Source organism: Ischnura elegans, chromosome 9, assembly GCF_921293095.1.
Source record: "Ischnura elegans chromosome 9, ioIscEleg1.1, whole genome shotgun sequence".
NCBI classification, from domain to species: domain Eukaryota; kingdom Metazoa; phylum Arthropoda; class Insecta; order Odonata; family Coenagrionidae; genus Ischnura; species Ischnura elegans.
In genome coordinates, this window is record NC_060254.1 from 107487549 (window position 1) to 107502173 (window position 14625).

The following is a 14625-nucleotide window of genomic DNA, read 5'->3' on the forward strand; positions in this document are numbered from 1 at the left end:
TGGGGGAACGATATTGCAATCCTCTAAGTGAATTTTTTACCAAATGGGTTGCTATTCCTGCTATTTCGTGAGCTTGCACTTAGGTCCCTACCTATTTCCGCAAGCTTTCATGCAATGCGTGGTTTGATGCATCTTCCAAGACACTTTTGTAAGTACCAACATTAGGTTGTGTACTTACTTGCCACGAATAAATGGGGCGCTTAATGAATCATTCATGTCAAGGAAAATGCTCAAGAATATTTCAATATCAAGCCCAAATAATGAACCAAAAATACCCTGGCATACCTTTGGGGATGTATAAACAATGCAATGACAAGCATTCGAAGGCGAAAACCTTGTTACGGCGAGGTGTATTGCAGTGAGGGTTGCAGGCTCTAAATGCAATTTTTATCTGGACGAAAATCAAGGATGCAGCGTTTAAACAATGCTTCCAACATCAGTTGAGGAACAGTCAATATATTTTCACCCAAGGAGGAAGCTGATCATGGTTAAGGAAATAATTATAAAAGATACAGCATTAAACAATTCATGGTTTCTGCCAATGTATGTTAAAATGAGTCCAAGGAATGCTTGGAAAATACTTTCAAGTGCTTTTTTGGAAGTGAATAGATGTATAAAAAATACAGAAAAATGTAGAATATGTAAAATATAACTAAAATATTAGTATTTCTTGACTTTTGGCAATCAAGTTTGTGGTAAAAGTCAGCACCAGCTCGTTCAATTTGAGTTGTTCACTAATCGATTCTTCGAGATGTAATAATATATCGATAAAAATGTTTTCCTATCACCGCAACAATAAAACGCGCATGATAAATTCGTGATGCTCTGAACAAATCAACAACGGGAGTAAAATACACCAGCGCAACAGGAAACATGGTCATATCTTCAGGTCTTAAAGAGTCGTGAAGAGACCACGTATGCAGTACAAAAAATTGCTTCGTTTGAGAGTGGCGGAAACCATCGGCGGCGCGTGCATATAGCAAGATGATAGCAAGTGCACACCAAAAGATGAATGAATTATAAAAGATAACTATTCCTTTACATCGAGAAGGATAAAAATCCTGTCTACTTATGGATGTGATATGAAGCTCGGAACGCTACATCTCCTTGACGAATTCTCCGCTCTGCAAGTGTGCGATCCCGTGGCATCGCGCCGGACGCATTTTCGGTCTATGCGATGGCTTGAGGGTGCTCGGGCGGGACGAGGTAAGCAGGGGACATGGAATGGGTGTTAGGAGCAGACTGGAAACGACGCGAGTGCGCACGCGCATGTTTGGTGAGTGACTCGCAGGTAGTGTAGCTGCCGCCTACACCACCTGCGCCCAGGATCCTATTGTCTGTAAAAAACAGCAAGACACCCGAGTTTGAGGAGCTCTACCGTCCAAACGAGGCAATCAATTTCAATGCAACAAAAAGCATATGATAGAGAATTTATTTCTACGTTGGTTCATTTACTTAAACAAATTTTTCGCGCCACAGTATTTCCTGTCCTTTATTTTTCTAAAAAAATGCCCGTTTTTTGCGCGTAAGATCAAGTTGCCCAGCTTTGATCGTTTGGTATTCTCGTAGTTTTTTTTCCAATAACTTTGAATTTTGATACATGAAAGCCAGATCTATTATTAACAGGTTTTAAAAAACAAATAGCTTATACCACAGAAATTGGCGGATTTGTTTAAAACATCGCAAATCTCTACTAACTTTGAAACCAATGGGTCAATTGAAAATTGAGCTTGAAAACTGAGCTTGAAATAATCAACATGCACGAGGACTTACGAAAAGTTTCCAGTGTCGTTGCCCTACTAGGATTCATCATTGACAACCACATTCAAAACAAATTCAGTGAAACAACTAAACTACTGAAAATTCTTGCGACAATTCCGATGACAACCAGTGAAGCAGAGAGGATTTTTTCAACCCTAAAACGCCTTAAACGTAGCCAGATGGACGAGGACAGGCAAACTACTTTAGCGATGTTGTCAATTGTAAAAATTTCCAGGATGGTATCGAAGGTTTCATGAAAAGGTAATAGAGAAGTTCGCTCGGAAGAAGGAAAGGAGAATGAATTTCACCTACCGTCACTTGTAAAGGTGTGGTTAGAATAAATGTTTTCATTAACATGGTTATATTATTTCTGTTCATGCAGTTTTCAGGATAGAATGTACCAGTGGTGCATCTTGCATGCTATGTATTCTGTTACGACGAAATGATGCTCATGGATTATAATTGACATAGTGTAAATTAATCATCCTGTATCTGATCTAATGCACACCCTGGATAAATTACCACCAGCCACCACTGGCGGAAACTATGGTACGAGTGGATGCTGCAATGTGACGTCATTTAAACTAAGTGAAAGCTCAAGAAGGGAGAAAAGATGATGGGAACTTAATGTACTTGTTTGACGTCTTTATTCTTTTTCAAACGATCCAGATAGAAGCGGAATGAGAGCTCGTTACTCCTGGGGGAATATTTTCAATCTGCTGAGAGCAGTCCTCTTTTATTACAACAGCGGATATAATTCCCTCGCAATTGAACAGGAGAGAATTAATCAATCGTTTGCATTCGAAGCGACAAGTCATTTGAATTGACGGACTGCGGAATCAAAATTGGAGCGGCATTAGCCTTCATTTCAGTCATGATGCTGCTTTCACATTTTAAGCACCCACCGAAGTAATGCGCCATTGCAATACATTCATCACTTTAGGCATTTTACAAGTTTGGTACTCTCACAGAAATACTTTAAAAATATCCTTTGCCTTAGTACCTATAATGGATTAGCATTTTCTCCGAAGATTTGCCCAATTTTGTAGCGACAAATATTTTACAGAATTTACTATCTTCTCTTCTTCCTAGCAATACATCCAGATAAAGATAGGGCATAAAAATAAATATCTAGGATAATAGGATATAGGCACGTTTGGCTGAAGATTATAACCTGATAGGTACTAGATATAAACTAAATAGGAAGGAAATATATACTGGGCAGCATAGTAGGATAATATTGCGAAGGAGATGGAGGAACCACGTTCGGCTTTTAAAACGAATTGTTGACACAAAAATCGATCATGTTGATTTGCAGTATAAATTACGGGTATGCCATGCCTGAACGAATAGGTGTTAATAATCTCAGAAATTATGATTGAAACATAATTTTGCTATCACTATCGAGACATCACAATTTTCAACTAGTACGACAAGCATAATTATGTTTCACGCATCTCTTAATTATATTATTACGAACTTAAATCACAAAAAAAGACATCCGTCAATTATTTAGTCCTTTAAAAGCATTGAACCTGTGACATAATCCCGAGTGTGAACGGATGAAAATTTTTCAATCCGTATAGAACGCTGAGTCAACTCGTTGTGGGTGATATTCACTAGTGCTTATCAAAGTAACGTTAGATTCAACAGCGCAAATTAAATCAACACACATATACATGTATGGAGACTTGAGGAAAGAATATTTTCTCCGGCACGAAAGGCAGACAAAACAGAATGAATGACAAATCAGGGATTAAAAAAAATATGTGGACTTCCAAAGATCCAAAAGATTACATTCAATTGAAATTTCCGTCTTGGAGATCATCCAAGGTAAAACTTACGATGTTTCATCCATCATCCAAGTATAGGGCATAAATATCACGAAGAGGTCAACTGCCTTCATTTCATGTCACAAAAAATGTTGATCATTTGACGGACAGTTTAGGAATAAAGAGACAGACCTTGTATGTGCATAGAGAAATAAAGAAAGAGCACTCATAAGTGGAAGATAAATCACTGGATGCCGTCGATAAAAGGATAAACTCCAATGTTAGATTGTGACGGGCGGCGACTTCGAAGCGACGAAGTGACGTCATTCAATCAAATATTCCTTTGGAACTTATATCACCGATATCGAATTCGGATGAAGAGAGAGGTATCACCAGAGACCGATAATATATTTTTATTTTCGGGTGCATTCATACCAAGCTTCTCCACAGCTCATTGCATCATGAAGTGATAGAAGAACGCGGTTTATCGGCTGCAGCTCACACTATGGCGTTTCCAGGAAGATTAAAGATTTTCCCTATAGGATAAGCCTTTGACTCTATTGAGAAAAATGAATGTCATTTCCTACCCAACCGACTTTCCCATCAGTCTGAAAGTTCTTATCAAAGTCAAATGAATCATGAATTCTTGAAGCTGCTTTGCCACGGATGGGCTCAATCATCTCGACTCCGGTTCATCCCTAAACAATGTAATCTTATGGGAAACTCGATGTATTAAATAATCTTAGCCTCTCAAAAAATCTTTTGATCGAGTGCCGATTAAAAACATTTGAAACGAATACGAAGGGAGATGAAGAGCAACACTGACAAAGGAAGAAAAGAAATTGGAAATAATAATCACATATTATCGTTAGATAAATGTGTCGAGAACAATTCATTTAATTTCCTCTACGCACAATATTTATCTGTTTCAAGGATATGTATTGAATTTTTGTGAGCAAGCATAAAATTTGAATTAGAAATGGCTGTGGAATTTTTACAGTACGAAAAGGAATTTTATACAGCGACTTAGTATTCAATTGAAAGAAAATGAATGCATCCTTACTCTCTCGTGATGTGGGTAGCAACAAATGAGAGACGGAGATAAAGGTGACAACTGAGCACAATCATCAATTCTTTAATGATATCGACGTATTTATTTCAATTTATAAGTATTAGGAGAGGATATTTTAAAGTTATTTCTAGCTTTGATCATCATTAGCAATTGGAAAGCTGTTGTCCAATTCTAAATACACTGAATTAAGAGTGACCTAAGAATTAAGAAAACTGACCTAAGGAAGCAGCCTACTCTTTAACTGAGTAAAAAATAATGAGTCAGTTCATTCAGTAAAAATTTTATCGTTAACTTGTTTCACTTATTTTGGAACAAAAAATTATAGAACGACTTTCAACATCTAGCTGAAACATGAGCCGTGACATTGACAAACAAGAAGTATACAGCTGGAAAACCTCGATTCTATAATAAACTTCATTTCATGTCCTCATGTTTTGTGAATAACCATTATACCTAGCATTTTTAACACCTCAAGACCTTTAAAATATCACGTATAGGATGTACCATCGTTTCCAAAAATATGTAGACACCCACGAGCCCCACTCAACTGATGGGGCCGGGTCGGTGAAAACTTAGGAGATTGGAGCATGAAGCAACCTGCATCCTTTGCCTTCACGAGTGAGATTTTTCCCTGCTTATATACGCCACCAGAGTGACTGTATATAAGCAAATTAAATTTCTCGCTCGATACTAATAGTCCTGAGGACGATGGCCAAGTCGGACATTGAAACGTCGGCAGTTATGCAGTTCCTGACCTCATGGCGATCCCGAGAACTATACACGCTGTCTATTCGCCGGGAAAACACTAAATATTTCTCTCTCATTTAAAACACTTTACATTGGGCCATGAGAAATATAAAAGAGAGCACAAAAGAAACCATAAAAATGGCCAACATGACTATGGTTCGACCTGTACTAGGATATGCTGCTTCGGTGTGGGATTCCCATAGTAAAAATTATACTTTGAAACTTGAAAAAGTTCAAAGAAAGGCAGCCAAGTATACTATAGAAGAGCATAGAAGGCACAGTATCACATCTATGCTAGGGTGTTTGCGATGGAAACCTCTAAAAGTGAGAATAACCATAAATAGGTTAATTGGGGTCTGCAAAGCAAAAGAGCGGGGTTGGAAGCTGGGTCTTAAACTGGACACACCCTGCTACACAGGAAGGAAAGATCATGTATTCAAAATTAAGTTCAAGAAGCAGAAAACAGAAATTTTACAAACATCCTTCCTATAATAAGATACACAATAATACAATAATACATGAAGATATTTGCAAGATCTTCCCCGTAAATACTACAATTTTTAAGAATAAGCGTTCATCGATTCTTGGTTGATGCCATTGTGGTTTGTTATGGAGAGTTTGAAATTGGTTTACTTGGGTCAATCTTCGTTTGCTGGTTGTATGATATTAGAATTAATTTATTTTTTACACCACGGGTGCATTTTCTGTTTCTTTAATTTGCTATTTCATTGGTATCCTTGTCATTCATTTGTTTAAATAAAATGATGTCACCACACATTATATTACTATTGTGCCTACTTCCAGTAATATGTAATAAATTAAATATTGTGATTCGCGCGTCCACTGTTGGGAAAGCGTTTGTTCTTTCATTCACGTAAATTCCCACATTTTTTCGTTATTAAATACTAGAAATTTGAAAACTATAATTATCGGGATTATTGGGGTCAAAATGATGCAATGCAATAAGATCAACTTACCTGGACGGAATTTTTCTCGTCGTCTTCATCATCACTAATGATTGGCCGGCAAGGCCCCCACTGCCCAACTTCCCACTGCAGGTGATCTGAAAAGATAATGAAAGAAGTGCTTAGAATGAATGCTATGCATTTGAAGAGCTCTTCTGTGAATTGAAAGTTAAGTTCCCACTCACGGTATTGACTATATTCGCATTTGAGCTCTTGACTGATCACACCGCTAAATCATCACGATGAATGGCAATACAAACCACGAAATTGATGTAAAAAGTAAGATAATTCGTAATAAAGAAAAAATCAAATAATAAATTAATTAATCGAAGACAATTTTCTGTTTTACAAGATTAAAACTTATAACGAACCCTTGATTTTCGAAAAATTTTCCACTCATTATACATATATATATATTGGCTGACGGTTTTGGCCAGTAGGTATATCCACTAATCATTACAATTTTACAGCTTCAACCAGTAAAAAATATATTATTGATCGTATTGCTAAACTAATGCGCGTTTATATTAACATTTAAAAGAGACTGAATTTAAAAACATCATCCCTGCACATATATTGTAAGCACAATAAAAATAACTTAAAAATTCAATTTTTGCCTTTCATTTGGCAATGATCACGTGATTATCGATAAGAACATTTGCAAGTAACTTTATGCAATTATATTTAATTATAATGTTTTTAACTCTTTCGACAATTCTTCGTATAATGCTACATAAAGAATATAAGAAGTATTATTAGTAAAAGATAAGATTTAACAATTAAATGCGCAGTGTACTCGAGAAGAAAGTAACTTTTATCGCGATAATAAACTTTGGTTTCCATAGGTACCACAATTGAAAGGGCACTAGTCACCTCAGAAACCTTCAAGAAAATAGCGACGCTTGACTCTGAGGAATGTTTTGAAGACAGGGTTTTGCGAATTGTCAAAGAAGACGACGGAGCGAATGGATCAATTAAATTGGTGGGATGAAACAAGGCTACCCATGTAAGAAAAAATACTTATCACACGCCGTGCTTGTAACGTCTTCCCGGAATTTCTAAACAGTACACATCGAATGAGGAAACACTTTGATTTCCACACGCGACACAGGGTCGTAATAGGAGTAGAGCCTCGCTCTGTTCCACATGTGCAGAGAGGGAATGAATAAACGCCAGTCAGTGTGAGCTGTTGCTGTCTTCGTGTAGGAACAGGACGGTAAAATGATAGCAAATTTCAAACTAAGATAAAAAAACACAACAACTCTGTGTTCATCTGTAAAGCAATTAACCCGATGCTTTCTTCTCCTCCTGGACGTTAAAGCTAAGCCACGCGGTACAGAATGTCTGTGAGAAGGAGTCGCTTAATAAAGTCCATTGTGACCGCATTACACACGAGAGTGCATTCCGAGTCGTGAAGAACGCGATTCCTAAACACAGGTAAATGGGCGAAACGTGCGATTAAAATGAAAATTAAAGGAAGCTAGAGCATAAATAAGAAAATTTCAAGGATAACACTCTCCTTATTCGTCACTTCAATGTTTTTTGGGGCTTGAAGTAATGCGGTTGGCATAACGAGGCCAAAATCACGATCTATAAAAAGGCTAGACGGCCTTGAGACGAGAAAAGTGCATTTTTTAGATCTCACTCATCAACAGCTTCTGAGGAATTACATGGCACTAAAGTAAGTCCGCACACTCCACTTTAATCAACTCGAGGTTTATAGGTGTCTAAAGTTTTCTTAGTACTAAAAACATTAATGGCTATACGTAAAAATGCAGATAAGGGAAGCACTATTTTTTTTCCCGAGCCAGTCGTGAAAAAAATCTTTCAACATTTTTGCGGAAACGAATTAATAACATAAGAGTTATTTGTTATAGGCATCAAATAGCCTGAATCCATCCATTAAAGGCGTATAAATAAAACGCGCCTTTTTTCAGAGAAGTCTAATATTAACTAATTATTACAATTCTCAACTAATTGTAAACAAAATCTGCAAGCTACTGGTACATATGATTCTGCAATCTCCGGTTGCGTAATTTTACAAAATCTTCAGTTGAAATTGAAAATAATACTGCGTGATTTTGCAAAACATTATTAAAAAAGTAAGTACCTAAAAAATCTGAATGAAGATTTTCTTGAAATACTTCGGAGCGTTTCAAGGATAATTCCTCAGAAAATCCAACAAGGGTCTGTTTTGTAAAACTCAGGAAGGATTCACCGATGAACCGAAACGATGTCATGTGCGCAGAAATGCATGTGAATTCGGTGCTGGAGAGGGTTCATTTCGCGCGAAAGGAAAGGTGAAAGGAATTTCATTCCTCAAAAACGAAATTCCTTTCACACTATATGTTGTCCTAAAGTAAAACCGTTTGTGCTTAGGTGCAATGCGATTGTGTTCCTGTTTGCTTGTGTACGATTCATCATTCGTCTTTTTATGATTAACGTACGACTAAAAACCGAGAACAATAGTCTACTCGAAATATCGTAAATCATGATTAGGAAACGAAACCCATTTTCTAATTCACCCACCAATACTAGTACCAATTGGTAAAAATATTGATGCCAGTTAATGAATACGCTATCTACTGGTTGATTGTTGATCCAACTGGCATTATTTGCAATCAGTGCATTTCAATGAACGCACTAATTTTCTAATACGGTTTTTACCTCCATCGCTCTTGCTTAACTCATTAGTGAATAGCGTCCGATATATCGAACGCGCGTATTTAATTTTTTTTCTTGGCTCCAGCTGACTTTTGCTACACTTTGATACTATATTAAGTACAGATGGGTGTCTGTATTCACCGCCCTGTTAATATTTTAGTCGAGTCCCTGAATTTATCGACTTGAGAAGCATTTATGTGAGACATGGCATTGAAAGAATTTTCCGTCACCCGCACGGGGTAAGTAAACTATTTTTTATTTTAGTATTTTGCACAATATGTTGACAAATTTTACCTCATTTTCCTTCTAAAGGTTGGTCTTTTTATTTTCTATACCAGTTTTTTTCTGTACTATTTTGAATCTGTAATCAGCACTGAAAACTGACCGTCCGATGTATCGGAAGTGTATTATTTAAACTATTGATTGTAAAAATTTATAAATAGCAGAAACAAGTTAAAATGAACCTTATTAGTCAGAATAATTACTTTATAAATGAATATTTGACAAAAATAAATTAATGCGCAAATGGGTTAACAGAAATTACTTTTTCACAGCAAAGACACCGTACATGTCGAGTGTCTGTTCGCGTCGACTGAAGCGATAAACCACGGACGGCAATGGAGTACACATTTGCAGGCTGGAGTTTCATCTTGAAAGAAAGAATAATAAAAAAATGAAAGGCTTGAGCCGTGGTCGATCTAGTGAACCGCAGGCGACTTCAACGGCGTTTCTCGAATCGATTTGTAGGGTGGGTTTGGGGGAGGGAGGGGGCTTTCTTTGCTCGCCTGCGGCCTCGCCAGCCGGAAAAGGAGTTGGAAGTGAAAGTGGGGGATAGAAGCAGAATGAAAAAGGAAACGGGGATATCGCGTTCAAATTTGATGGGATAGTCTCGAAGGTTTCCCCTGGATCGGCCTAAGGACTGCACTGAAAATATTAATGATATACCCAAGGAAGCAGGTTAGGCGTTTGAGGGCTGCGTAGGAACACAGGCCCTAGCAGGACGGGAGCGCTTTTACTTTTAAAGAAATAGCTCCCTGAAAAAATGCAACTTCGTCGAAAAATTAGTAAAAAGAAACTTGGGTATCAACCTAATGTATGGTAAAAGAACCGTAGCATCTTATAAGAATACCAGTATAATATTTCTCTAATTTCTCCATTCGTTAACTTCTTCATTCCCTCATTTTTATAACTTAATTTTCATGAAAATTTCAAAAATAAAATTTTAGTTTTTGAAATTCTCATTTATATCATAGGGCCGCTTAGTAAAAACTATTTATAGCGCAAGATTGCATTTAAGCTTTTAAACTAGACCACTAGCGTTTCATATTCCGTTAAGATCAATATTTTTCTCAATATTTGATATTGCGATCATTATTTACGCACGATTGAGCTAAAAGTCGACAAAATAAGACTTTAACACTTGATCATCTTTGTAAAAATGACAAATGATTTATGAATGAGCTAGTAAAAATAATTAGGAAGATATATGTAATAAATAGGTATAGTTTTTTTATAGCACGCTTGAGGACATGAATGAGTTTTAAACACACATCAGATAAATCAAATTCCGCAAATTTGTATATTTTTCTACTCGAACTCAGGGTATTGGGAATGATAGACATTTTTTGATTGAACGATCGTATTGATTTTTTGGTTCCAAGAAGTAGTGATGCTTTCTTTTTTTTCAAATCAAATAATAGCATTAGCTAAAAGATTCATAAGTGCAAAGAAATATCGCAGGAATTGACTGAAGTTCTTAAGCCCCGCCAGGAAGACGCGCATTAAAGTTACGTTGCCCAGCAATATGCGACGAGGACCAATTCCGAGAACGAAATTGAAAATATTAATAATACTCGGCGTAAAGGATATAGAGATGTTGGTTGGCTGGGTTTGGGGTTATAGAGGGAGGAATGGGAAGCAACGCAGAAGAGAACGTAGGGGTGATTTTCCAGTCTTGGGAGCGGCGGAGGAAAGAAGCATCGAAGAAAGTAACAGTTGCGGCCGGAGGAGGAGAAGGAGGAAGAGAAACGAAATCCTAAAGGAGGAAGAGAGAAAATGAAAAAAAAGAAAAGCAGTCCATGAGAAGCTTAAGAAAAATTCCATTCGAGATGTATAAAGAATAAACGATGATGAAAAATTACAGATCACGGCTCCGAATATTTCCCTACCGCCAAACACATACCTAGGTGTACTAAAAAATACGGTTAGAGGCACTGACAATTCAAAATACCATTCTATATAACTCGCAAAATGCTGCATATAAGCGCTCCTCTAATTAAATAAGAATACAAATTTTTCAGTTATTACAATACTTGAAATAACCAAAAATTTTCATCTCCTAAAATTTATTTCACTAGCAACTATTACTTTGTTTGTTTGCGGGCTGTAACAGTTTGTCAAAGCAGTTTTCGTGGAGAGAATATTTCACCAGAAATTTAAACTGACAGTGCCTCCGTAAGACAGCAAAAGCTGAAACAAAATTTCTCCAGAGTTCGCAAGAATCTATTGCTTAGACTAATAAAAATAAAAAAGTATATAAAGAGTATTTCGTGCGCAAGCCATCAAAATGACACCGTAATTGTACGAAGTGCTGCATAGTAAATGCTTGTTTTTCAGTAATTATGGATCTTTTACACGGAAAAACTAAAAAAATAAAATTTTCTAATAGGCACACACGTCGTACAACCTGGAATAAACAGCTAATTGATTTAGTTTTAGTTTTTACAAGGAAAAATGCAATATACCTACTAATACTTGAAATACATAAAACGTAGACGATATCATCCACTGCATTTTGAATTACGGCCCAAATTGATACGATACTTTAAGTCGTTCAATTTAATTAATGTGTTTCCATAAAACAGGGGCTCGTAATCTAAAAAGAATCTGACAGTATGGTACTGAAAGTATTAATAAAGCAATAACTTTTCTGTCAGCTCTGAGTGCTGTTTATTTTATTTGAGAATTACATGCTTGCAGTAGCTATTGCAGAACCCGTATGGTAAGTTTAAGTATGGAATGAGAGTGAGGAATAGCCTTTGGGTTGTGCAGTCGCGTCAGGAATTCCTTAAAGAAGACAGATTAATGGTCCCATGTAGTTCTCAAATTAAGGAGAAAAAGAGGATTTTTTGGTAATCATATGCCATACGACAACATTAAAGGATCCGACGCCATTTTACCCTTCCCACTTACGATCTGCGACCTCTTTATTCTCCTGGATAACTCGTTCAAACGATTCCATGATGGGGAGTACAAATTGAAGCCAGTCTCTCTCCTCGCAATAATAGGATTATTCCTTAGCGACCCATTCACTTGTACAAGCTGCTCCGAGAATTAGAAATAAAAGGGATATTTGTGCCGGCAATAGATAAAAATGGGCAGTCTACCGTAAATGGAGCCATTTTGTGAAACGGGGAGGAAGCCTTTCGCGAAAAAATGATTGCAAAAAACCTCAACAGAGGGAATTAGCGTGTAATGAGGCTTATTCGAAGGAGGAAGATTCTATCGATTCTGAAAATTTTAACCTGTGTGCATAAGCTCAATTTTGCACCATTATAAGGCTGAAAATTCAGTTAAAAATTCAGTTCAGACGGATAAAAATGCCATATATTTATAAATCGCTTCGAGATTATGGACGAGTGGATGCCTAGTTCTAAGTATTATTCTGACAATTTAATAAAAATGATATTTTTTGCAGTTATTGGAGAGAAGAAATCAAGGCAAAGATAGCGCAATATACTGACGGCTGAACATATTAAGCAATGCCTGTTTAACGTAGACAAAAAAGAAGTTGGCATCAAAGCATTATTTTCAGTAATCAGACCTTAAATGGAAGTATTTAGTTAAAAAATTCTAGAATAACCGTGGGAATAGGCTCAAGACCTCCAGCTCCATTCCTGATAAATATAAGAGAGTCAAAATGGCAAAGCCAATTCATTCATTCGCATTCACAATGAAATAAAAATGATTTGCTGACCTATGGAATATAAATAAAAATGCAGGAATATGAGTATTTAAAGTATAGGTGGAGATTATGCGTGCATATATTTACAGCACACATAAATTCACCGTGCAGGGCACTTGACGAACGCTACAGTATGGACACAGAAGATGCGGCCGTTTTAATGTCATGTAAGAAATGCAAAGAGCACGAAGGTAATCGGAAAAGCAAAGAATACAGCGACTGTCACGAGATTACTTCGTGTAAAACATTAGATGAGGAAAAGTACCTGTTTCCTATTTCACACGTATCCACCATAAATGGGTACGATGTGGAAACCTATGATATGAACTTACCACGAGCAGATACTGCTTTAATGGAGAGAGATAAGTATTTACAATCAATGATGATTAAGAGAGGGAATTGGAAGTTATCAATGAAACTAAGAAGACTCACAGATATAAAAAATAAAGAAATAAGCTACAATTATTAAAGGTAAGGAAGTAATTCGCCATATCCTATCTACAGAGAATTTTTCTTTTTTAGGGCGCGAGATACATATATGCTGATAGCAGCAGAGAAGTCGAGAGTGGAATCATAATAAATGTGTTGCTACGGAAGAATAATGAAGATAAAATAGATCGACCGTATAAGACAATGAGGAAGTGCTAAGAAGAGTGGGAGAAAAGATCATGCTCCATAGGTCTCTAGCAAAGTGACAGGGCAACTTAATTGGCTACGTGGTGAGGCATGACGGCCTGATGAAGACAATCGCAGAAGGACACAGGAGGAAGGGAAGAAGAGCAAGGGACGGCCCCGAATGAGTTACATTGGATAAAGGGTTGTAAAGGATGTAAAAGAGAAGAAATGTGTAAATATGCAAAGGGGAGAGGAGGACTGCCTCAGACCAATCTTCGAATTGATGGCTTATGATGACGACGGAATCCAGAGACGACTCAACTCAACGAAATATGTTCCCTCGGCGAGGCTTGCTATCACGATCACAAAAGATGGCACATCACATCATTTCAGATTTTCCTGCCATAGTATCTCTCAATGCATGTATTGTACGGTAAATGCACCCCCACGAGCTAATTTATAAATGTACGTAAGAGCGAATGAACGCAAAAATACGCCGTATAATTACCCTACTTGTGCAAATGCATGGACAGAAAGTAAAACCTGATCTAATTTGGCTCACTAAATCACGCGTTTTCTGTTGCGGTCCACCAAAGTCGTTCATGCATTTACCCATCAACTCATACATATTAATTCACCGTGTAAACAATAGAATCAAGAAATCGTATTCTTCAGAAGTGATAGAACAGTTATTAACCATGCGTAATCTTTGGTTTGGGATAGACTGAAAACAGAAGAGAGCGAATGCAAAGTTTATGTTTGGAGAGTTTGCTCGGCATTCATCGTTGGAAATGAGTGAGGCATGAAATAAAAATAATCGTCTATTACCTGTTAGATTCAAAATGCCTTATCTTGTCGTTTCTAATCCAAATTAAAGTTTGAATCTCTATTCGTTTCTAATGCTAAATGTTGATTCTGTATTTTTATTGAAAATTTAGTCATATACGTTTTTCTACAGATAGACACTCCCAAATTTCACAAATTGTCCACGCTTAGATGTCCAGTAACTTTAATGTTAATTTTGGAAAACTGTAAAAATTTGTTAGCATACATTATCTACAATTG

At 36.8% G+C, this 14625-nt stretch overlaps 1 protein-coding gene across 1 annotated transcript in view; it reads right to left on the reverse strand.

Annotated features, from left to right (window-relative positions):
* LOC124165207 (thrombospondin type-1 domain-containing protein 7A-like) overlaps positions 1 to 14625 on the reverse strand; it is a 1035737-nt gene that overhangs the window by 151920 nt on the left and 869192 nt on the right. The window contains exon 8 of the mRNA XM_046542486.1: positions 6330 to 6415. Coding sequence (XP_046398442.1) covers positions 6330 to 6415 — 86 coding nt within the window. The remainder of the gene's footprint in view (positions 1 to 6329; positions 6416 to 14625) is intronic.